The sequence below is a fragment of the Gorilla gorilla genome, chromosome 1 (assembly GCF_029281585.2).
Source record: "Gorilla gorilla gorilla isolate KB3781 chromosome 1, NHGRI_mGorGor1-v2.1_pri, whole genome shotgun sequence".
Classification (NCBI taxonomy): domain Eukaryota; kingdom Metazoa; phylum Chordata; class Mammalia; order Primates; family Hominidae; genus Gorilla; species Gorilla gorilla.
This window is the reverse complement of record NC_073224.2, coordinates 193651395-193676613: the sequence shown is the minus strand read 5'-3', so window position 1 is coordinate 193676613 and position 25219 is coordinate 193651395. Positions and strand designations below refer to the sequence as shown.

At 46.1% G+C, this 25219-nt stretch overlaps 1 protein-coding gene and 1 long non-coding RNA gene across 4 annotated transcripts in view; one reads left to right on the top strand and one right to left on the bottom strand.

The window, feature by feature from the left end:
- Positions 1-25219, top strand: part of RAD54L (RAD54 like) — a 30692-nt gene that overhangs the window by 5024 nt on the left and 449 nt on the right. Inside the window, exons 4-17 of one of the 3 annotated variants that reach the window (XM_019017867.4) lie at positions 5909-5969; positions 7194-7329; positions 7772-7841; positions 7957-8245; positions 8484-8608; positions 14672-14822; positions 17883-18009; positions 19676-19750; positions 19882-20012; positions 20561-20671; positions 20829-20952; positions 21343-21421; positions 21744-21923; positions 25013-25176. In XM_019017867.4, coding sequence (XP_018873412.3) covers positions 5909-5969; positions 7194-7329; positions 7772-7841; positions 7957-8245; positions 8484-8608; positions 14672-14822; positions 17883-18009; positions 19676-19750; positions 19882-20012; positions 20561-20671; positions 20829-20952; positions 21343-21421; positions 21744-21923; positions 25013-25176 — 1823 coding nt within the window. Of the gene's footprint in view, positions 1-5908; positions 5970-7193; positions 7330-7771; positions 7842-7956; positions 8246-8483; positions 8609-14671; positions 14823-17882; positions 18010-19675; positions 19751-19881; positions 20013-20560; positions 20672-20798; positions 20953-21342; positions 21422-21743; positions 21924-25012; positions 25177-25219 lie in introns of all 3 variants that reach the window. The other 2 variants (XM_055347914.2, XM_055347915.2) reach the window with 2 other exon arrangements.
- LOC134757369 (uncharacterized) lies at positions 6402-14890 on the bottom strand. Its single transcript, XR_010131216.1, has 2 exons — positions 14708-14890; positions 6402-8627 (listed from the first exon to the last, which is right to left on the bottom strand). It is a non-coding gene; the product is annotated as an uncharacterized lncRNA (long non-coding RNA).

Here is a 25219-nt window from a genome sequence, read left to right as displayed (position 1 = left end):
AAAGTTACAGGAATAGAACAGAAGATAGACAACATTAAAAATGTACTTGCAGGCCAGGTGTGGTGGCTCACACCTGTAATCCCAGCACTTTGGGAGGCTGAGGCAGGAGGATCACTTGAGCCCAGGAGTTTGAGACCAACTTGAACAACATAGTGAGACCCTATTTCTAAAAAACAATAAATAAATTGGCTGGATGTGGTTGCATGTGACTGTAGTCCCAGCTACTCTGGAGGCTGAGGTGGGAGGATCGTTTGAGCTGAGGAGGTCAAGGGTGCAGTGACCCGTGATACTGTCAGTGCACTCCACCCTGGGTGACAGAGACCCTGTCTCAAAAGGAAAAAAAATACTTGCATATAGGAAAATTCAGAAAAGTATAGTTAATGGGTAGAATCTGCTGTATGATAAGAATGCTACTAACACTGTTTAGTTGCTGTCAATAAGAAATTGTATTTTAAAAAATCCATTGTCCAGAAGATATGAACAGGTTTGTTTATGGTTGTTATAAAATTGAAGTGCTGAAACTTGTTCACTGAAACATTTTGACTTGTATTAATGCTTTACATCCCTACATTTATATTAAGAATTCACACAAAAGGCTGGGCACGGTGGCTCATGCCTGTAATCCCAACACTTTGGGAGGCCTAGGCAGGCGGATCACAAGGTCAGGAGATCGGAGATTGAGACCATCCTGGCTAACATGGTGAAACTCCGTCTCTAGTAAAAAATACAAAAAATTAGCTGGCTGTGGTGGCGGGCGCCTGTAGTCCTAGCTACTCGAGAGGCTGAGGAATGGCATGAACCCGGGAGGTGGAGCTTGCAGTGAGCCAAGATTGTGCCACTGCGCTCCAGCCTGGTGACAGAGCGAGACTCTGTCTAAAAAAAAAAAAGAATTCACACAAAAAATGAAAATGGAAAAACTGCAAACTGCAATACCGGATTTCTGTCCCCTATTTTTCTACTCACAGTGATATACTTAGGTACTCTTTTTTTTTTTTTTTTTTTGAGACAGGGTCTTGTGTTCTCACCCAGGCTGGAGTGCAGTGGTGCTGTCTTGGCTCACCTGCTTACTTATCTCCATTCTCCTTCAGCTGGAGCTTGGTGAGCTAACACTGCACTTAGAGAGCGATGGTGATCTTTAATTCCTTTTGAAATCAGAAGAAAAAAAATACATAGTAATCCAGCCTGATTATATTATTATAGTTATCTTTATACCAATGCAGTCTTTTTTGTTTTTGTTTTTTCTTTTTTTTGATAGGGAGTCTTGCTCTGTCGCTCAGAATGGAGTGCAGTGGCGTGATCTTGGCGCACTGCAACCTCCGCCTCCCAGGTTCAGGCGATTCTCCTGCCTCAGCTTCCTGAGTAGCTGGGATTACAGGCACCCACCACCATACCTGGCACATTTTTGTGGTTTTAGTAGAGACATGGTTTTACCATGTAGGCCAGGCTGGTCTTGAACTCTTGACCTTGAGTGATCTGCCTGCCTCGGCCTCCCAAAATGCTGGTATTACAGGCGTGAGCTGCTGCATCTGGCCTCTTTTTTTTTTTTTAATGGAGGAAGGGGTCCCAAAGGCAAAAGTGCCTGGGGCCCACAAGAGTCATAGTGTGGCCTTGGAGATGAGGACTTTAGCCTTAGACATGATGATTTTGATGTCCCTGCAGGAGATCTAGGTCTGGAGTCAGTTGTAAATGTGGATGTGGAGTAAGGTATAACTAGAAATACACCTGGGACTCATTAGCATAGATATATTTTATACCTGGTAAGTGGATTGGTGAATGGGTAGTCAGAAGATCTGAGGGCTAAACCCTGAGCCCTGGGGAGCACTGACTTTTTTTTTTTTTTTTTTTTTTTTTTTTCCTGAGACAGGGTCTTGCTGTGTCACCCAGGCTGGAATGCAGTGGTGCGATCACGGCTCACTGCAGCCTCAATCTTAGGCTCGGGTATTGCTGCCACCTCAGCCTCTGGAGTAGCTAGGACCACAGGCGTGTGCCACCAAACCTGGCTAATTTTTAAATGATATGTAGAGACCAGGTCTCACTGTGTTGCCCAGGCAGGTTTCAAACTCCTGGGTTCTAGCAGTCCTCCTGTCTTGGCCTCCCAGAGTGCTGGGATTACAGATGTGAGTCACTGCAGCCGGTTGGGAGCACTGAGCTCTGGGGGTGGGTTGAGGGTTAAAAGGCAGAGGAAAAAGAGCTCATTAGGGGACTGAAGATGAGATCCCAGAAAGGTGGAGAGTAGTGTCATGGAAATCAAAGGCAGAAAATATTTGAGGAGTGGTCAGCTTCATCAAGTAAGATACATGTCCATTGGAATTAGGGTCATGTAGGCCATTCGTGATCTTGGCCAGAGTGGAAGGGGCCGAAGACAGGAAGAGTGGGAGGAAAGAAGGGGAGCTATATAACTTACTAGAAGTTTGCCTGTGGAGAGGAGAGATAAGCAATCAAATGAATATTTGTTTTTAAGATACGAGATAATAAGTCCATTTTAAATGCTGGTAAGAGCTAGTAGAGAGGGAGAGGTTGAGATACAAGAGTGATCAGTCATAACAGAGTGATTCTCTGCAGAAATGGGAAGCTTTAGCCTTGGTGGGGAGGAGGGATGCTGTCTCTCATCTATCAGAAGGAAAGATTGGTATGAATTATCAGTAACTAAATGAACAGAGAATAAGAGCATGCTCCCTCCCCTGCCCCCTGCTATAGAGACTGGTGAGTCACCAAACCAGATCCCTGAAGGTTGGCCATTCCTTTTTTTTTTTTTTTTTGAGACATGGTCTTGCTCTGTGACCCAGGCTGGAGTGCAGTGGCGCGATCTCGGCTCACTGCAGCCTCTGCCTCCCAGGTTCAAGTGATTCTTGTGCCTCAGCCTCCCAAGTAGCTGGAATTATAGGTGCCCGCCCCCACGCCCAGCTCAGTTTTTTGTACTTTTAGCAGAGACGGGGTTTCACCGTGTTGGCAAGGCAGATCTCGAACTCCTGACCTCAAGTGACCTGCCCGCCTTGGCCTGCCAAAGTGCTGGGATTACAGGCATGCACTGTGCCCAGAAGGCCATTCCATTTTGCAGGCTGAGCCCTCAGACGTTTTTGGCCAGGGGTCTCCACATTCTTCCTTACCAGTTATGCAAGCCTGTAGTTCTCCCTGCAGAACCTATGGTTCCTGTGTTCTATTGAAAGTCTTTTTAAATTTAGGGCATAAATTCTTGGCTACTCAGAGCCTCAAATCTAGCCTTCTATACTGATAATTTTGAAAATATTTCTGTTTTAGAATTGATGCCAAATTAAAAAGAAAATTAGGGTCCATCTCCTTTTCCTCTCATTTGACTTAAGAGTAGCTTTTTTTTTTCCTTTGAGGCAGGTCTTGCTGTCACCCAGGCTGGAGTGCAGTGGTGTAATTGTAGCTCACTGCAGCCTTGAACTCCTAGGCCAAGTGATCTTCCTGCCTCAGCCTTCTGAGTAGCTGGGACCGTGTGCCACAGTGCCTGGGTAGTTTTTTAAATTTTGTGTACGGGGTGTGTGGGGGGGTCTCACTACGTTGCCTAGTGTGGTCTCAAAATCCTGGGCTTAAGCGGTCCTCCCACCTCAGCCTCCCAAAGCACTGGGGTTATAGGCATGAGCCACTGCACTGGCCAAGGGTCCTTTTTGTTAGCATCTTTCATAATGATTATCATTGCTATTCATAGTTACAGTCATGCTAATTAAAAATAGTAAAGGCTGGGCATAATGGCTCATGCCTATAATCCCAGCACTTTGGGAGGCCAAGGTGAGAAAGATCCCTTGAGCCAGGACTTAGAGACTGCAGTGAGGTATGATCACCACTACTGTACTCCAGCCTGGGTGACAAAATGAGACCCTGTCTGTTTAAAAAAAAAAAAAGTCAATAAAAGATTTTATTCAGATGCAAAGAAATTTGCAAATAAACAAAAGCATTTGAGTTTTTTGCCAACTTTGCCCTTATGTTATGTTATTTAGTGTGATATTGTCATGTTATTTAGTGTGATAAGGAAGTTCATTTCTACATACTTGTTTTCTGTCTTCTAATATCACAAAAAAAATTCATTACTTTTTTTTAATTTAAAGTACATTTGAGGCCAGCTGTGATGGTTCATGCCTATAATCCCAGCACTTTGGGAGGCCAAGGTGGACGGATCACTTGAGGTCAGGAGTTCAAGACCAGCCTGGCCAACATGGTGAAACCCTGTTTCTACTAAAAATACCAAAATTAGCCAGGTGTGGTGGCGTGTGCCTGTAGTCCCAGCTACTTGGGAGGCTGAGGCAGGAGAATTGCTTGAACCTGGGAGGTGGAGGTTGCAGTGAGCTGAGATTGCGCCATTGCACTCCAGCCTGGGCGACAGAGCAAGACTCCATCTCAAAAAAAAAAAAAAAAAAAAAACCCAAAAAACAAATAAAGTACATTTGAATTTCTAGACATTTATGATGTGTGAAGAAATGAGTCAGAAAACAAAGGTAAAAATATCAGGGCAGGCTTGCTTTTTTTCCTATTAGACTATGTTTTTTGCTAGAAGGGACATTTTTTCATTACTGCTTTTTCCACTAATATATTCCCATTAAAACTACCTTCAGGGTCTCTGCTCTTTATTTCTCTGCTCTCTTGGGTTCCACCTCTGGTTTTGTTGAGGTTCACAGGCTATCACAGTTCCGCAAAGGGCTCAGGTGTGTGTGGACCAGAACTTCCATGGGAGCTGTCAGAGTTAGCTCAGTGTTAATTTTTCTGCCTTCTCTGCCCCTGCCCCAGCCCCATAGCCCATGGAATAATGCTGGTTCAAGGCAGAAGTGCTTGTACAGAGGCTTCTTGCCTTTAGGTGGAGGAGTCACCAGTGCTACCCCTCTAGGACCCACGTATGTCTACCTGCTGTCACCCTTGTCCCACTTGCTTTTTCTTAGTGTTGGGCTTAGCTTCTCTCTCATGTCCCTTTCTCATGTTCCTTCTCTTGTGCTTTACATGGCAGGAAGCTGCTGGGTCTGGGCTGATCTGCATGGCTGTACTCAAACAGAGTGGGTGAGAGGCCACGTTGCCTACTGAGTACAAGTAAGGACCCTAGAACCAGGAAAGTCCTGCATTTGTAATGGCTTTGTGACTTGAGAAAGTGACTTAATCACTCTGAGCCTCAGTTTGCTCATTTGTAAAATGGAAACACCAGTGATATATGGACCTCATACAGCTGTTAGGATTAAATGGTAACATGAATGCAAGAGGCTTAGCTCTGTGTCTAGCATACATTGGTAGCCATCATTATTTTTATTTATATTTTTAAATATATATTTTTAAAATAGAGATGGGGTCTTGCTATATTGCCCAGGCTGGTCTCGAACTCCCAGACCTAAGTGATCCTCCTGCCTTGGCCTCCCAAAGTGTTAGGATTACAGGTGTGAGCCACCATGCCCGGCCTGGTGGTGTTAATATTATTTTATTAATACGATGGCTCCCCTTTCTCCTACTATCACTACTCTTTGATGAGCTGTTTAGTTCCCAAGGAGGCTGATGTGAGTATTAGATATATTAGACAGAACTGATGTAGCCAAAAAAAAAAAAGAATTGTGAGGTGTACTTGGGAAGGTGTAACCCTATATGACAGTGGTTAAACCCAGACATTAGAATTATCCGTTATTACTCAGGTTGGCTAAGTCTGTGGTATTTGCTTTCCAAGGTGCTATACCCTAGGGAAGAGCTAGGTATGCTCACTGGCATGGTTTTTAATGAGTGAATGGTTTCCTGGGTTCTAAGCCTCGTGGTTGACTGAGGCTGGGCCCTTCTGCTATCCCTGGATATTTGTAGAACCTTACATAAAGCCTCGAAGATGGATGCTGTTGTACAAAACCTAATGTGAAGCATATCATGATATTGTCCCATAACATCTCCAGTCAGTCCTGAATCCCTGTTTCTCCTTTCTTTTTAGGAAGCATTTATTCGAAGCATTTTGTCAAAGCCTTTCAAAGTCCCCATTCCAAATTATCAAGGTAAAATGGAGGTTTTTCTGTTTTTGAAATCAGTCATATGTACGTGTGCCTGAATAAATTAAAAACCTGCTTTTGTAAATACAAGCTTAGCTGGGAATTGAAGGTGCCAGTCCAGTGGTGGCTGTGTTTGGGGTGACCCTCCTGAGGCCTGCATGAAAACTGTGTTAGCCTCAGTAAGGGCTGCCAAGACTAACTGCCCCTCATCTTCTTGGTAGAGGTGTCCCGGTGCTCAGAAAGCTCCTGGTGGGCCAAGATGGCTGATGGACCTGGGCTTCATTCAATCCAAGTGCATTCAGTAGCATCCCTTTTATGAGGCTGACTGTGTGGGAGGCCTAGATTCTATAAGGTTTTTCCCTGTCTTATGTAGGGTACAGCATTATGCTAAAACTGGGGCTTGGAGGAATAGGGAGGCCAGCTTTCTCTCTCTCTCTCTTTTTTTTTTTTTTTTTTTAATTTAATAGAGATAGGATTTCACTATGTTGGCCAGGCTGATCTCGAACTCCTGGGCACAAGCGATCCTCCCACCTCGACCTCTCAAAAAGTGTTGGGACTACAGGCTTGAGATACTACGCTTGGCTGTGGCCAGCTCTCAGGAGCTCTCAGAAAGCTCCATGAAAGCGCCCTTTAGAATTTCAGGCCTTCCCAGGATTGTCTTGAGTTGAAATGAACCAGATCTGGCACCTCAGAAGTTTGTAATTGAATGGGAGAAATAACATGGGAAAAGCTCTGATTCAAAGCAGAATAATTCTGGGGGCTGGGCATGGTGGCTCACGCCTGTAATACCAGCAGTTTGGGAGGCCAAGGCGGGCAGATCACCAGAGGTCAGGAGTTCAAGACCAGCCTGGACAACATGGTGAAACCCTGTCTCTACTAAAAAAAATACAAAAATTAGCCGGGTGTGGTGGCGGGAGCCTATAATCCCAGCTTCTTGGGAGGCTGAGGCAGGAGAATTGCTTGAACCTGGGAGGCAGAGGTTGCAGTGAGCCGAGATTGTGCCACTGCACTCCAGCCTGGGCAACAAAGTGAGACTCCATCTCAAAAAAAAAAAAAGCAGAATGGGATAATGGTCATATAGAGATGCCCAAACTGAGTTTGGAGGCATTCTCAGAGAGAGAGGGTCATATGGGAGCTCAGGAAAGGTTATGTGAAGGACAAGTATTTGAGTTGGGCTTGCTGGAGCTCCTAAACGTAGATTCAGGTGACGGAATGATTATTGGTTTGTAGGTCCTCTGGGCTCTCGGGCATTGGGCCTGAAAAGGGCTGGGGTCCGCCGGGCCCTCCATGACCCCCTGGAAAAAGATGCCTTGGTTCTGTATGAGCCTCCCCCGCTGAGCGCTCATGACCAGCTGAAGCTTGACAAGTATGTGCACTGGTATTTCATAAGCAGTTTTGGTTCTCTGTACATGCACGCATACTTGGGAGGGCAGAGGGTATTTTGGTGTGATTTCTTTTTAGGATTGACATATGTTTTCAGAGAGTAGATGATTGGGGAAGGAGACTGCCTGGGGAAGAGCCTGTGGTCATGTCCAGTGAGTGGGCATTCCTCATCCCCTCCTGCCTTCCCAGGATGCTCACTCAGGAGGAGGAGTGATTGAGGTGATGACACAGGGAACCCATCCCTCTCTGAGCTAACTTTCTAACTCCTAAAGTAGGAACTTGCTATGGTTTTATGATTTATCAGCCAAGAAGGTCTTCTCTTAGGCAGCTGCCTCTGTTGCCTCTGGATCAGCAGGACACAGCTTCCTGAGGGTGCTCCCTTGCCCATGTCTGAGCACGCTGTTTTCTTTGCTGTGTTTTCTCAGGGAGAAACTCCCTGTCCATGTGGTTGTTGACCCTATTCTCAGTAAGGTTTTGCGGCCTCATCAGAGAGAGGTAAATGAGGGTGAGGGGAACGAGGTGTGGGCTATGGGCTGAGCCTGGGAGACTACCATCCCTGGGACAGCAGCAGCGTAGGTGCCAAAGTGGACTGAAGGCTGTTATTCTCTAGGGAGTGAAATTCCTGTGGGAGTGTGTCACCAGTCGGCGCATCCCTGGCAGCCATGGCTGCATCATGGCTGATGAGATGGGCCTAGGAAAGACGCTGCAGTGCATCACATTGATGTGGACACTTTTACGCCAGAGTCCAGAGTGCAAGCCAGAAATTGACAAGGCAGTGGTGGTGTCGCCTTCCAGCCTGGTGAAGAACTGGTACAATGAGGTTGGGAAATGGCTCGGAGGGAGGATCCAACCTCTGGCCATCGATGGAGGATCTAAGGATGAAATAGACCAAAAGCTGGGTACGGAGCCCTAACAAAGATGGCTGCACTCTCCTGCACAGCCTGCTGCTTTCTTACGTGCATGCTCATTTATGGCCAGGGTGGAGGGCAATGCAGGGGTAGAAGAAAAGAGAATTTCCATTGAAAATAGTTGAAGTGGAGTCAGTTGTTTCCAGGCTAAATTAAAGAACTGTCGAATTGTTTTTTTTTTTTTTTCAAAAGATTCTGAATTGTTCTCTTGACACCTTTTCTGTTGTAGAAGGATTCATGAACCAGCGTGGAGCCAGGGTGCCTTCTCCCATCCTCATCATTTCCTATGAGACCTTCCGCCTTCATGTTGGAGTCCTCCAGAAAGGAAGTGTTGGTCTGGTCATATGTGACGAGGTACTTGACTCTCAGCAGTCTGGGTGGTAGGAGAAAATCTGTCAAAATCTCTTCACTGAGTATTGCCTTCCAAGGGCTGTGCTAGTCACTGGGGAATGCTGAAGACAGGATGCTGCCTTGGAGACAAGTGACAGGGAGAGCCTGTGATACCAAAATACAAGATACTGTCTGCCAAAAGAGGGCTGAAACAATGCTTAGAACTCTGAGGAGAGTGAGATGCTGGGGGCTGATTGGCTTTGTTGCCTCTGGATAGTATTCCTAGACTAAAGAAGGACCTTGAAGGGAGGGTGGCAATGTTTAGAGGATATAAACCAGAAAGTGTCTGAGACAAGTCTCAATTTAGAGATTTATTTTGCCAAGGTTGAGGATGCTCTGGGGAAAAAGAGACACAAGCCAAAGTAGGATCTGTAGCCTGTGCTTTTTCCAAAGAGGTTTTTGAGGACTTCAATATTTAAAGGGGGGCTGGCCACGATGATTCACGCCTGTAATCCCAGCACTTTTTGAGAGGCTGAGGTGAGTGGATCACTTGAGCCCAGGAGTTTGGAACCAGCCTGGGCAATATGGTGAAACCCCACCTCTACTTAAAAAAGATAAAAATAGTCAGGTTTGGTGGTACACCTGTAGTCCCAGCTACTCAGGAGGCTGAGGTGGGAGAATCAGCTGAGCCTGGGAAGTAAGCTGAGATTGCGCCACTGCACTCCATCCTGGGTGATGGGGTGTGAAACCCTGTCTCAAAACACACATATGACCGGGCGCGGTGGCTCACATCTGTAATCCCAGCACTTTGGGAGGCTGAGGCGGGCGGATCATGAGGTCAGGAGTTTGAGACCAGCCAAGATGGTGAAACCCTGTCTCTACTAAAACTACAAAAATTAGCCGAGCGTGGTGGTGGGCGCCTGTAATCCCAGCTACTCAGGAGGCTGAGGCAGGAGAATCTCTTGAACCCGGGAGGCGGAGGTTGCAATGAGCCTAGATAATGCCACTGCACTCTAGCCTGGGTGACAGAGCAAGACTCTGTCTCAAAAAAACAAAAAACAAAAAACACACATACACAGACACACATGACCCTTTCTCAAAAAACAACACACAAATATGCATAAAGGGGCAAGAGCAGGCAGGAGGGAAAGAGGAGCCATCAGTTATGCATTCAGCTCAATAAATCTGCATTTTACATACAGTTAAGTAAACAAAGCATAGAGGAAGAAGTCAAATACACATTTGTCTGGGAGGGAGGATTTCTAGTCTTGTCTTTGTCCCCTGCTTGTAAAGATGAGCTGTTTTTTTACATTGTCAGGGTGAGGGAGGTCACCTGGGGAGAGGCATGGCGTTCTATCTGCGGCTATCTGTTCAGGAACAAAAGGAAAGACATTTTTTTGCTTGAGTAGTTCCCAAGCTTAGCTTTTCCCTTTGGCATAGTTTGGGGTCCTGAGATTTTGTTTTCCTTTCACAGGGAACAGGTTCTAGAGTTAGAGACCTTTATTTGTATCCTGGCTCTGCCACTGACCAGCAGTGTGACCTTCAACAAGTTACTTTATCAGCTGAACCTCTGTTTCTACATCAGTAAAATGGGGTGATAATATCTGCCTCATAGGATTATTGTGAGGATTAAATGAAATTATTAAGAAAAAGCTCTTATTGCAGTGCCTGGTATGTCATAAGGCCTTGGCAAACGTAAGCTCTTGGTGGTTATTCCAGGCTGGGGGTACTTGCAAGAACAAAAGCAGAGATAAGGAAGTCCATACACCTTGTAGTAGTAGTTTGTGTTGACTTCTTGTTTCTTGTTTCTGCAACTAAGGGAATATGGCCGTAGTTACTTCCTGGCCTTTTCCAGTATGTGTGAATGGCAATAGATAGGCTAGTACTTAGGAAGCAGTGAGGGTGGCTGGGAGCTTCCTACTATAGAGAATTTCCCAGGACTTCCCAGTGGGCTTGGCGACCCTGAGGCTATAGTCATTGTTTGCAACTTCTTGGGAGAGTTAACCTCCTTTGTATATCCCAGAGGTTCTAGTGGAGAGGTGGCTGAAAGACTTGGCCCTATCTGTCAACCAGTTGTCAGGCTAGGCTCAGCTCTGGGTACTGTAGATTAGCCCAGTTGTCTGAGGAACTTCAGAGAGGGGACAGAGGGAAAAAGCTTGCTTTTGGGTACCATGCTTTCTAGTTGTGAGCTATTTTCTGGTCAGTCATTGGCGGGTCTTCAAACTCCCAATTTCCTGGTAGGAGTAGGGAACTTACCAGGTTGAGGTGAGGTATGCATGTTATTGCCCTGTGGTTCAAGGCCCTGACATCTGCTTCATCACTGTGGAGGGGGACTATGCCAGGAGCCAGGTCCAAAGCATTGTGGGAGAGGAAGGCAGGCTGTAGCTGTTGAGCCTTTGAGGATTAGGGAGCATCTAAATTTTTTTCTACTTTTTGTTTTTTTTTGAGACAAAGGTCTTGTTCTGTTGCCCAGATGGAGTGCAGTGATGTGATCTTGGCTCACCGCAACCTCTGCCTCCCATATTTAAGTAATTCTCCTGCCTCAGCCACCCGAGTAGCTGATATTACAGGCGTGCACCACCACTCTGGCTAATTTTTGTATTTTTAGTAGAGACGGGGTTTCACCATGTTGGCCAGGCTGGTCTCGAACTCCTGGCCCCAAATAATCTGCGGCCTTGGCCTCCCAAAGTGCTGGGATTACAGGTTTGAGCCACCGTGCCCAGCCTTTTTCTACTCCTTAGTGTTTTTTTCTTCCCCACTCTGTCCTGTTTTATGAGCTGACTCTGTGCAGGGCACAAGGGATGAGGCTGCCTCTTATCACACTGCAGCCCCTTGGCTGTTTACCTTTCTACTTGTTTACCTTTTATTTTGTCAACTGTCAGAGATCTGAGGAACCAAAAGTCCTGAAAAGATGGTCATCTTACTCCAGGGAAGGAGAGGGTTTATCCTGTTCAGACCCTGGAAAGGGAAGGTGCCATTTCAGGCTTTCCTGTTCTCAGCTCCCACGGCGTCTTCCTCCCAGCTAACGCTTTTCTCTGGAACACAGTTTTTCATAATAACTTCTATGTACAAAATCTTTGATCCTCAATCAGAAGACACGGGATCAGCTCTGGCTTTGCCACTTACAAGCGTGACTTTCCACAGATGAGACTGCTTTGAGATTGTTTCTTCATCTGTAGAGTGGATGGCACATGGGCTACTTGAAAGGGATATGATCCAGATCAAGAGAGGATATATGGGAGCACTTTGTACAAGTGTATAAATAGCAGAGGGATTGACCTCATCATCATCTCAATCTTAAAGATTAGGGGACAAACTCAGGGAAGTGCGTAGTGACTTGCCCAGGTTCTCCTAGCGAGTACATAGTAAGCTGGAATGTGAATGCAGGTGTGAGATTCCAAGTCGTGGCTCTTTTTCCTATCCCTCTCTGCCTTGGATGCTTGGTGCAGGAAGAAGCTTGCCTTGGGTATGGAAGGGTTGTCCCTGTGCTCCTCATTGAGACCCATGTGGATCCTTAGTGACTGGTCCAATAGGGAGCTGGGGTTGGCTTTCTCTTTTGCAGAGACAGGATAGTGTGGCAGCCCATTTCATTCGCTGGGTTATTTATTAAGTGCCTTTTATGTGTCAAGCCCTGGAGATCTCACAATGCTGTCCCTCAGGGAGCTTCAGTTTAGAAGATCTAATTGTTGGTGCCCATTTCCCCTGGACCTGTTGGGTAATTTCCTCTGACTTTCAAGTCTCATTTCCCTCTTCAGTTCAGAAGTCTAAGGCTTTTTTTAGGGCTAGTACTTGGAGCCTCTAATATATATTTTTTTTAATTAAATTTCTAGGCCAAATGCAGTGGCTCACACCTGTAATCCCAGGACTTTGAAAGGCTGAGGCGGGCGGATCACTTGAGGTCAGGATTTCAAGACTAGCCTGGCCAACATGGTGAAACCCTGTTTCTACTAAAAATACAAAAGTTAGCCCGGCATAGTAACACATGCCTGTAATACCAGCAACTCAGGAAGCTGAGGCACAAGAATTGCTTGAACTGGGGAGGCAGGCACATGCCACCACACCCAGCTAATTTTTGTATTTTTAGTAGAGACAGGGTTTCACCATGTTGGCCAGGCTGGACGCAAACTCCTGACCTCAGGTGATCCACCTGCCTTAACCTCCCAAAGTGCTAGGATTACAGGCATGAGCCACCATGCCCCGTTGGTTTATTTAATCTTTAATAGCAACATTGGTCATTATTTCATTCTTTCATTCAACTAATATTCACTGAGCTTTGTCCTATACACTGAAATTATACAGGCAAATCTGACATAGTCTCTGCCTTAAGAAATCCTAGTCTCTGCCTAGTTGAGAAGATAAAGTACAGTAGAGTGTGATTAGTACTCTAGTATATATATTATGGATGAGGGCAGAGTGGTACAGTGTCCAGACTCAGAGTCATACAGACCTGAGTTCAAATCCCAGCTCTGCTACTTTCTACCGGCATGATTTTGGATAACTGTTTACCTCTCTGAATCTTAGTTTCTTCATCTCTAAAATGGATAATACAATTTCCATTCGTGTGGATTACAGAACAGAATACAGGTAAAGTGTTTAGTTAGTACCATGCCTACCACATTAAACGGGTTCACTAAATAGTAGCAGCCATTATGTATATAGTGCCACAGGAGCACAGAGTTGAGAGAGACAAGCAGCCTGGAGTCACTGAGGAAGGCTTTGCATAGGAGGTGACATCTGAGGAACTTGCCTGTGGAAAAGAGCTCTAGGCAGAGGGGTGGCATGGGCAAAGAGACATAAGGAAATCCAGCATTAGAAGTGATAAGGTCAGGATTCCTGGACTGTGACAAGCTTGGAGAGTGTCAGAGAAGTTCACTGGGGACTCATTGAGAAGGGCTTTGAATGCTAAGCTAGTGAGCTTAAAGAGCTTGGACTTGATGCTATAGATGGAAGAGTCAGTGAAGGGTCTGCATTTAATTGCGTTGTCAAAGCCTGACCCAAGGGAGCAAGACTGATTGCTGATTCTTGGTTGAGTGGTTGAGTTTTGTGTGCCTTCCCCAGTATGGGGCTGGATGTAGAAAAGGTATGGGCCTAATCTTGCCCATGTAGTTCTTGGAGAAAGAGGGAAGGTTGTCCTTTATGATTTTCTTGAAAAAGGCTTAAAAGAAGTAGTAGAGGTGTGGAGAGAATGGGAGGACAGGACAGGGAGAATAGGGATTGGGGAAGAGATGTGAAGGGAAGCAGAGGGAAGCTCTTTAGCTCTACTAGCTGTGAGGATTCTGGTGGGACATGGAGCCTGGTCCAAGTCCCTTTAACACTGATGGCCCAGACAAGGCCTGGAGTCTAATACAGAAGGCGTCTGGCTCAGAAGGTTCTGAGTTGGGTAGGCTGATGTGGAGGGGAGGACTCCCTGAAAGCATGGGTTTGTCATATGTCCACATGATCTCTGAAGAGTATAGGTGGGCTGCCAAGGCTCTGGAGGTGGGGCAGGGAAAGGGATGGAAAGGAACAGAGGGAATCTTTGCTTTATGGGTATAGCACTGGTCTGGAAACAGGAAGTCTGTCTTTTGAGCCTAATATTCTCCATAGTTAAGTGGGTGAACTCTCTCTCATGCTGCCCCCTGCCTAGTTCCCAAGGCCCTAGAACCTGTAATGTTTTTGTTTTTTGTTGAGACAGTTTCTCACTATGTCACTACAGTGGTGGCATATGCCTGTAGTCCCAGCTACTCAGGAGACTGAGGTGGGAGGATTGCAGTGCACTCACGGCTCACTGAAGCCTCGACCTCCTGGACTCAAGCGATCTTCCCATCTCAGCCTCCCAAGTAGCTGGGGCTATGGGTGTAAGCTACTATGCCCAGCTAATTTTTGTATGTTTTGTAGAGATGGGGTTTCACCACATTGGCCAGGCTGGTCTGGAACTCCTGGGCTCAAGTGATCCGCCTGTCTTGGCCTCCCAAAGTGCTGGGATTACAGGCATGAGCCACGGCGCCCGGCCTGGAATGTTTTTGACTCCTCTTTTCCTGTCTACATGAGACTTTGCTACCGTATAGGCAATGCCACATTGCGCTCTGAATAAGGATTCTTTTGCAGGGACACAGGCTCAAGAACTCTGAGAATCAGACTTACCAAGCCCTGGACAGCTTGAACACCAGCCGGCGGGTGCTCATCTCCGGAACTCCCATCCAGAATGATCTGCTTGAGTATTTCAGCTTGGTACATTTTGTTAATTCCGGCATCCTAGGTAAGAATCTAGCCTTGTTTGCCACATCAGAGAGGAGCCCTGCCTTGTCTTTGGGAGTATAACTCCAGCTGAGGAGAGAAAGAAGAGAATGCTAGTTATATGTGGGTCACTAGGCACTCTTGTAGGAAGGCTTCTCTTGTCAGGGAGTAGCAAAGCCACTGGGAGGCCTTGGATCTGCTGAGCAACTCAGCAAAGCCCATGTTGGCCACTTTTCCATTGCAGAGGTGGCAGGGGCTATACAGGGAGTGGTGTCATGATGAGCTGAGGGTGGAATTATTATTTTTGTTCCTCAGATCCTAGCTCCCTTACAAGAGTTTTGGCCTCAGAGCAAGCTCTGTCTTGGGCAGATATGTGTGTTTTAAAAATCATTTTAACCATTTTTAAATGTAACAATTCAGTGGTATTAAGTACATTCACTTTGTGCAACCATCACCATCATCCATCTTCAGATTTTTTTTTTTTTCTATTTGCTAAACTTAAAATCTACCCAATAACTCCTCTACCCTCCCCTCCCAGTGCTTTGAGAGGCTGGGGTGGGAAGATCACTTGAGGCCAGTTCAAGACCAGCCTGGGCAACATAGTGAGACCTCATCTCTACAAAATAAGAAAATTAGCTGGGTGTGGTGGTGTGTGCTGGTGGTCCTAGCTATTCAGGAGGCTGTGATCATGCCACACTGCACTCTAGCCTGGGCAACAGAGCAAGGCCCTGTCTCTAAAATAGTAATAATAATAAAAACTCCTCATTCCTCCCTCCCCTAATCCCTGGCAACCACACATATATTTGTGAAAGGGTGTGTTAGTGTCACCCCAACTTGCCAGTGCTCAAGAGTAGGCAGAGAACCTGCTGAGTGGCAAGATTATGACCAAGTGAACACATTTGTGTAACCACCATCAGGTGAATTACTAACATTCTCTCAGCAGCCCCTTTTCTAATCACTATCCTCTCCTTTTGTCCCGGCAGCAAACTCCTTCCTGACACTATAGGTTGGTTTTGCCTATTTTTGAATTTATGTTAATGAAATAATATAGTATGTATTCCTTTACATCTGGTTTCTTTTGTTCAACATTATGTTTATAAAGTTTATCCACATTATATGTAGCAGTAGTTTGTTCATTTTCGTAATTGCATACTATTCCATGTTATGAGTACACTAGAATTTATTCTACTGGTTTGGTTTTGTTTGTTGAGACAGAGTCTCTGTTGCCCAGGCTGGAGTACAGTGTTGCAGTCATAGCTCACTGTACCCTCAACTTCCTGGGCTCAAGCAATCCTCCCACTTTGGCCTCCTGAGTAGCTGGGACTACAGGCATATGCCACCACTATTGGCTAACTTTTAAATTTTTTATAGAGATGGGGTCTCACTATGTTGCTCAGGCTGGTCTTGAATTCCTGGGTTCAAATGATTCTCTTGCATCAGCCTCCCAAACTGCTGGAATTATGGGCATGAGCCCCTATGCCTGGCTTCCATCTTTTTCTGTTTGGATATCTGGTTCACCCTACATCATATATTGAAAAAACCGTTCTTTCCCCCATTGCTTTGCAGTGCTACCTTCTTCATAAATCAAATGTTCATATATGTGTTGCTCTATTTATGGACTCTATTCTGTTCCTCTGGTCTGTTTGTCTCCTTGTGTCAGTACTTCTCTGTTTTATTTACTGTGGCCTAATAAGTCTTGATATCCATTAGTGTGAATATTCCAACTATAGTCTTTTTTTTTTTTTTTGACACAGGGTCTCGCTTTGTCACCCAGGCTGGAATGCAGTGGTGAGATCATGGCTCACTGCAGCCTTAACTTCTGGGCTCTAGTGATCCTCCTGCCTCAGCCTCCTGAGTAGCTGGGACAACAGGCACACACCATCATGCCTGGCTAATTTTTGTATTTTGGGTAGAGGTGGGGTTTTGCCATGTTGCCCAGGCTGGTCTTGAACTCTTGAGCTCAAGCAATCTGCTCAGCCTCCAGCTATATTCTTACTCCTTAACATTGTCCTAGATATTCTTGGCCCTTTGCATTCCCATGTAAATTTTAGAATCAACTTGTCAATTTATACACCTACTGCCTGCCATACCCACCAAAAAACTCGAACTGGATTTTAATTGGGCTGTATTGAAACAGATAAATTCTGAAAGATCTTTCATTTTTATAATACGGAACCTTCCAATATATTAATATGATCTGTCTCTCAACTTGTTTAGGTCATCTTTAATTTCTCTCAATGTGGCCAGGTGTGGTGGCTCACAACTGTAATCCCAGCACTTTGGGAGACCAAGGTGGGAGGGTACCTTGAGCCCAGGAGTTCAAGACCAGCCTGGGCAACATGGCAAAATCCCATCTCTACAAAAAAAATACAAAAGTTAGCTGAGTGTGGTGGCATGTGCCTGTAGTCCCAGCTACTTGGGAGGTTGAGGCTGTGGTGAGCCATGATTGCCCCATTGCATTCCAGCCTGGGCGACAGGGAGAGAACCTGTCTCAAAAAAAAAAAAATTGGCCGGACACGGTGGCTCATGCCTGTAATCCCAGCACTTTGGGAGGCTGAGGCGGGCAGATCACGAGATCAGGAGTTCGAGACCAGCGTGGCCAACACGGTGAAACCCCGTCTCTACTAGAAATACAAAAATTACCCGGGCACGGAGCGGGGGTGCCTGTAATCCCAACTACTTGGGAGGCTGAGGCAGGAGAATTGCCTGAACCTGGGAGGCAGAGGTTGCAGTGAGCCGAGATTGCACTCCAGCCTGGGTGACAGAGCAAGACTCCATTGCAGGAAAAAAAAAAAAAAATCCACTCTGGCCATGTTTGTCTTTTTAGTGGACTATTCAATCCATTTACATTTACTCTAAGTAATTATATATTTGGATTTTAACCTATCATCTCACTTTTGGCCTTTCAAGTCTTCACTGCTTTGATACCTCTCTGATCTGTTAAACAGAAATTGGTCTATATTTTGTTTAGCCTTGTTCTTGATAGGAAGGCTGGTTTGTGAGAATGTAGTCTGCCATCACTAGCTGTGGGAAAATCATTCCTTTTCCACATTCTTCTGTTTTCCTTCTCTCCTGTGTTTAGGGACTGCCCATGAATTCAAGAAGCATTTTGAATTGCCAATTTTGAAGGGTCGAGACGCTGCTGCTAGTGAGGCAGACAGGCAGCTAGGAGAGGAGCGGCTGCGGGAGCTCACCAGCATTGTGAATAGGTAATGACCTTAAGCGAAGTCATTAGAATTGCCTCCCAAACCATCCATGGCCAATCCTTTGGGGGCTTTGCCTCTCTAGAGCCCTCAAAGGCTGGGATTCTAGGAAGGGAGTGGGATCTGTGTCCTAACTATGGCCACTGAATAAACAAGGGAGTCTTGGAGGTGAAGTGCCTGCTTTCTTTCTGGCTTGGGCTCTGTGGTCTGGTTTTGGTCTGTTTATCAGCCTGCTGAGGAAGCTTTTCTCTGATGCTGCTGGACTTCTTGAGCAAAGTATACCTTGGAGCATTACTAGTATTTCAGAAGCTTCCTGTCAGTTGGTCTCAGACCCGAAACATTAGGCTTCTCTTCCCAGGCCCCATAGTCATTCTGTGACAGGTAGGAGAAGATCTGAAAGGTGGTTGTGGCTCCCAGGCTAAGGGGACTGACTTTTTCATGGGAGTTACATAACCCAGAGGGTAGGCACATTCTGGACTCCTTTGTCCAGAGGTGGTATGCACACTTGATAGGTTACATTCTAAAGAGTCCTCCTGCCCTTCCCAACAACTGCCTGGCTACCTGGCTACCTCTCCCTACCAATTTTAGATGGCAGGACGGGCATGGTGGCTCACGCCTATAATCCCACCACTTTGGGAAGCTGAGGCGAGTGGATCACTTGAGGTAAGGAGTTTGAGACCAGCCTGGCCCACATGGGGAAACTCCCATCTCTACTAAAAATACAGAAATTAGCTGGGTGTGGTTGGGGTGCACCTGTAGTCCCAGTTACTCTGGAGGGAGAGGCTGGAGAATCGCTTGAACTCGAGAGGCGGAGGTTGGAGTGAGCTGAGCTGCGCCACTGCACCCCAGCCTGGGTGACAGAGCAAGACTCCGTCTCAAAAAAAAAAAAATTAGATGGCAGGAAGAAGAATTGGTGTTTTCTTAAGATCTGCTTCTTAGATGCCTGATACCTATCCTTCCTAGTCTTCCCAGGAGGTCTATGCTTAATTTCATTTAGCCTGGGGCCATGTAGCAGCGGGCATTTGGACAAATGCAAGCAGAAACTCCCCTAAGGACTTAGTAATTTACAACTTGCTTTTCCTGTTAGAGCTCCTGTATCAATGGGAAGCCTCAGTCTTCTCTTGAAGACTAGGCAACCTATTGAAGGGGAAGAGAAAGTGCTGCCTGTCTAAGCTAGCATGTTTGGAAGGTCTCTGTTCCCACAATTGAGACCCTGATACAGATGTGTTTGACATAGGTCTGATGACTTTTTTTTTTTTTTTTTTTGAGATGGAGTCTCGCTCTTGTTGCCCAGGCTGGAATGCAATGGGGCGATCTCGGCTCACTGCAACCTCCACCTCCTGGGTTCAAGTGATTCTCCTGCCTCAGCTTCCCGAGTAGCTGGGTTTACAGGTGCCTGCCACCACGCTTGGCTAATTTTCGTATTTTTAGTAGAGATGGGGTTTCTCCATTTTGGTCAGGCTGGTCTTGAACTCCTGATCACAGGTGATCCGCCCGCCTCAGCTTCCCAAAGTGCTGGGATTACTGGCGTGAGCCACTGCACCTGGCCGAGTCTCTGACATTTAATACTGTAAAAGAGGGCTAGTCTTGGTCCTTTGGGTGGTAGCTTTTATTCCAGTAGTTAGCATGGCAATTTTACCAGCCTCTTGCCTTTTTATCCTGTTTTCTCTAGATGCCTGATACGGAGGACTTCTGATATCCTTTCTAAATATCTGCCTGTGAAGATTGAGCAGGTCGTTTGTTGTAGGTACTGAACTCAACTGAAAGATGTGGAGTGGGTCAAAGCCTAGCTCCTGAAGTATGGCTGGGCTCTCAAGGTGTTCTCAGAGGGCAGGAGGGTGGTCTAGGTTTTTCCACTGACCCAGCTGCCTTTTTTAGGCTGACACCCCTTCAGACTGAGTTATACAAGAGGTTTCTGAGACAAGCCAAACCGGCAGAAGAATTGCTTGAGGGCAAGATGAGTGTGTCTTCCCTTTCTTCCATCACCTCGCTAAAGAAGCTTTGTAATCGTGAGTTGGGCTTGTGTCCTGGTGTCCTCTGTGAGAGTGAGCAAGGGAGGGTAGGTTCCTGTAGTGGCCTGGCAACCCTCACTAAAACTCGTCCAGAGTCATCCTCATAGAGGCCACATGTGATTCCAACCCTACTCAAGGCATGAACCCTGCATTGTGGAGTCTGTTTACCAGACCCTTTGCTTTGGAAAATTGAACTCATCTTCTGTCCAGCCCATGCTTGATGACCTGGGATGTGTCGACTGTGAGTACTTGCATGTACACATGCTCATATACAATGTTGGGCAGGAGGAAAAATAACAAAGAAACCTTGCCTGCTCTGTTATAGCTCCCTTCTTGTTGGGAGAACACATTAGTGAGTGAGATTGTCCATCCATCGTCCCGGATGGCACCGACTATATCCTGTTGGAATTTGGTAGGATGAAGATCAAGCAAGTCTGATGTTGAGGAAGGCCTTTTGGGCTAGGCTTCTAGAGGGAGTTCTAGTGAACACTGAAGTGGAAACTTCAGAAAGCAAAGTATCTGGGTTTTGTTTTGTTTTCTCCCAGATCCAGCTCTAATCCATGATAAGTGTGTGGAAGAGGAGGATGGCTTTGTGGGTGCCTTGGACCTCTTCCCTCCTGGTTACAGCTCTAAGGCCCTGGAGCCCCAGCTGTCAGGTGACCCTTTTCCTACCAGTATTTGGGCTTCTCTAGGAGGAGGGTGGGAGATTTTTTTTGTGCTAGGGCTGTCCTGTTTCAAGGCAGGATATCAAGAGTAAGAAGCCTGGGCCATTGGGACAGCCAGTAGGGGACTGCTGGTTGCTGCTCTTCCCAGGTAAGATGCTGGTCCTGGATTATATTCTGGCGGTGACCCGAAGCCGTAGCAGTGACAAAGTAGTGCTGGTGTCGAATTACACCCAGACTTTGGATCTCTTTGAGAAGCTGTGCCGTGCCCGAAGGTAGGGAAGATCCTAACCAGGATGCCAAAGGGGGATATACCCCTCCCCTACTGTCTGTCTAGTTCTGATTTGTGGATGTGGGCCAAGATCTGGGCACATAAAGGCTTTCCCTGGAGATATCTTCCCTTATTGTTATGATGGCCCCAGCTCTATCTCCAAGTAGAAGATCCCCTAGTCCTTCAGGTACTCCCTTAGGAAAGAGTCTTGGCCTCTAGCTCCCTGCCCCTGCCTTTGGGAGCTTAGGGCCTCAAGCATGGTTATTTCAGTCCCTTCAGTGGCTCTCCAAGGGACTCTGCTTTCTTGGGTCTTTTTAAAAAATTTTTTATTTTTAAATTTTTTTCCCCCTAATCATTGAAGCTTTATTTTCTTGGGTCTCGAATCCCCCTTCAGGTACTTATACGTCCGCCTGGATGGCACCATGTCCATTAAGAAGCGAGCCAAGGTTGTAGAACGCTTCAATAGTCCATCGGTAAATGCACATCCCCATCCCCACACCACCAATGCAGTATCATCAGAATTAAGGAATGATAGAGAAACTATAAGGGGTTACCTTGATTTTTTTTTTTTTTTTTAATTCCCCTAGTGGATATAGTAGGATTTGTCTGGTTGGTGATGGCTGGGCTGGAAACTGACTGTGTGTTGGGATTGGCTGGCTGGTGAGCAGATAAACTGGTGGTTTTCACAATTGGTACTGAGTAGTATAGAGGCATGAGGGAGGAGCTGGTTGGGCTGAGCAGGATCCCAGTTTAGGCTATAAGAGGTTCCTTTTCTCCTGTTTCTTCTCTTTCCAGAGCCCTGACTTTGTCTTCATGCTGAGCAGCAAAGCTGGGGGCTGTGGCCTCAATCTCATTGGGGCTAACCGGCTGGTCATGTTTGACCCTGACTGGAACCCAGCCAATGATGAACAAGCCATGGCCCGGGTCTGGCGAGATGGTCAAAAGAAGACTTGCTATATCTACCGCCTGCTGTCTGTAAGGATGGTGATAGTAGTCACAGTAGGGGTGGGTCATGGAACGAGATCTTCAGGACCATCTTGTTCCTTAGTGCCTCTCTTTGGCCTTTCTGCCTCTAGCAGTAGCCAAGCTATGGGCCCAGAAGTGAGTCCTTTATTCTTCTGTTCTCCCTCCCCTTCTCTCCACCCCATTCCCTCAAACCATTCTTACTGTGCCATCTGGACACTTGTTCAGTACATCCTTTTCACAGGACACCTGCTTCCCTCATACATGATTTCTGCTGTGTCACTGGCCTTGTAGTCCTCTCTCATCCCCTGTCCTATTTGCATTCTCCAAGTTATAAATTATCACCTTCAGACCATCCGTCCCATAGTTCCTCTCTTGCAGCTTATGTCGTTGGACTTGACTACACTCTTTTCTTCCTTGCTGCAGTCCTCTATCCTCTGCTATATTCCTAATTCATTGATGACTTTGGACATTAGCTCAGCCTTCATTTCTTTCCCAAATCCAGCAATCATACTGGCTGACGTTGAGGACCATGTGGTTATCCAGCACTCTGGCCTTCATGTTTCCTTGACCTCATCTCAACCCCGCTTCATCTAATTATTCCTAAGATCACACCGTGGAACTTGTTAGAACCCAGAACCTTAATAACTGTCATTCTACTTTCACTTCTTGTCCTCCTAGCTTTCACATACCTGCTGTATCTGCTTCAGCCTAATGTTCCTGTAGCCTCTCCCCTTCCCACCCTCCCACTCATCTGGCTTGACTTCCTTGTTTATTTAGCCCAGTCTTCACTGTGCATCCTTTCAGCTACTCTTTTCCCAATACCCATTCCAGTTGGATTATTTGAGCTGTTTTCAGCTTCTACACCAGCTACATTGCATTTACATGTTGGTACTACCACAAATTCATGTTCTCTTTTTGAGGTGGGCCATATCTCATTTCCTTCAACCATTTCAAGCATCTACCATTTCTCTCAAATTTCCTACCTAACTCATCTTCTTTCTACTCACTCATCAGACTCCTTATACCACTGAACCTACCTTCAAATATACTACTGAATTCCTAATTGCCAAAACAGGAGACTATGGATTTTTCCTCTTTGTGTATCTCACACTGTTGACTACTAATCCCTTAAAAAATGCTCTTCTAGGCTGGGTGCTGGAGGATCACTTGAGGCTAGGAGTTCGAGGCTATAGTGAGCTAGGATTGTGCCACTCTAGCCTGGGTGACAGAACAGGATCCAGTCTTAAAAAAAAAATTTTTTTTTTCTCGTCTTTGGAAACTCCACTCTGGTTCTTCTACCTCTCTGATTACTCATTATACTGACAAATCTCTAACTATAAAATTTTAGCCCAGATCTCTTACCTGAGCTCTAAATCCCTATTTCCACCACTTAATCTACATTTCCACTTAGATTTTTAATGAGCACTTTAGAAGTATCATGACTAAACTCATTCCCCTTCCTTCTGATTGATTAACTGATTGATTTTGAGACACTTTCTTTCTGTTGCCTAAGCTGGAGTATAGTGGCACGATCATGGACCACTGCAGCTTCAACCTCCCACCTCAACCCCCTGAAGTAGCTGGGGCTACAGGTGTGTGCCACCACACCCGGATAACTTTTTTTCTTTATTTTTTGTAGAGAAGGGGTCTTGCTATGTTGCCTAGGCTGGTCTCGAACATCTGGACTCAAGCGATCCACCTTGGCCTTCCCAAGTGCTGGGATTAACGGCATGAGCCACCACACCTGGCTCCCCTTCTGAATGTTGTTCTTAATGGCTCCATTATCCACCCAACCCAAAACTGGGAATAATCTTACTGGACTATTCTTTTCTCCTAATAACCAGATTCCCACCAGTTTTCACTGATTTTTACCTTCTTGAAATTTCCTTAATCTAACCTTGCTCTCCAAGCCCTCCTGAGGTCATGGTCATCTGTCACTTGGATATTGCAGCAGCTTCCTAATTGTTTACTTCTGTCTTATCCCAACCCATTGTTCACATACTGCTTCCAGAAGGAGCTTTCCAAAAATTCAGATTTTATTTTTCATCTCTAAGATTAAGGCCTTCAGCATGGCATCCAAGGTTTGTTTTTTGTTTTTTGAGATGGAGTCTTGCTCTTGCTGCCCAGGCTGGAGTGCAGTGGCACCATCTCGGCTCACTGCAACCTCTGCCTCCCGGGTTCAAGCGATTCTCCTGCTTCTCCTGAGTAGCTGGGATTACAGGTGCCCACCACCACCCCTGGCTAATTTTTGTATTTTTAGTAGAGACAGGGTTTTGCCATGTTGGTCAGGCTGGTCTCGAACTCCTGACTTTGTGATCTGCCTGCCTCGGCCTCCAAAATTGCAGGGATTACAGGCGTGAGCCACCGTGCCTGTCCCCAAGGTTCTTTAATGTGGCCTCTGCTGACTTCCCAGTCTCAGCTCTTACTATACTCCCACCAACCTCTAGTTAGCCTGAACTACTCACAGTCCTCCAATAGGCCAGTAGTATTCCTTTGTTCCTATGCTGGGAATGCCTTTCTTTGTGTCTTTTCTTACAAACCATCTACTCATTTTCAAGATTGAGCTCAAGGATAGAGTTTCAAGTTTTCAATACTGTTCTACTCTACCACCCTTATGGACTCGCAGTTACCCTGTACAGATTTCTATCATTGTATCAACTGTTTAAATGTTTGTCTAGGAGCTAAAGGATAGGGGATATATATGATTCTTTTTTGTATCCTAATGTCAGCACAGGGTCTGGAATAGAATAGATACCTAAATGATATTTATTGAATGAGTTAGAGTTGGGCTTGGTGCAGAAATCTGAAGCTGCAGCAGACAAACCTCAGTTCACCCTGACGGGATTTAGCCAGGCCCTGGGACCCTTCATTAGTATAGAAAGTAGCCTGGGTGGGCAGACTATTCATGTCATGTTCTCAGGAGACAGACTGGGAAAATGGACCTCAGCTGAGTAGAGATAATGTTCTGGGACTCATACTTTTTATTCATCTCCTCTTCTCGGGTAGCTGTAGTTTCAACTCTTTGGTTTTCCTGCTCCCTTTTTATGAGGATGGCTAAGCGCTGTATCTTTTGACATTCCCCACCTCCTCTTCCCCAGGCAGGGACCATTGAGGAGAAGATCTTCCAGCGTCAGAGCCACAAGAAGGCACTGAGCAGCTGTGTGGTGGATGAGGAGCAGGATGTAGAGCGCCACTTCTCTCTGGGCGAGTTGAAGGAGCTGTTTATCCTGGATGAAGCTAGCCTCAGTGACACACATGACAGGTGGGGAAGTGCCCTAACCATTATCTCTAAGCTACCCACAGAG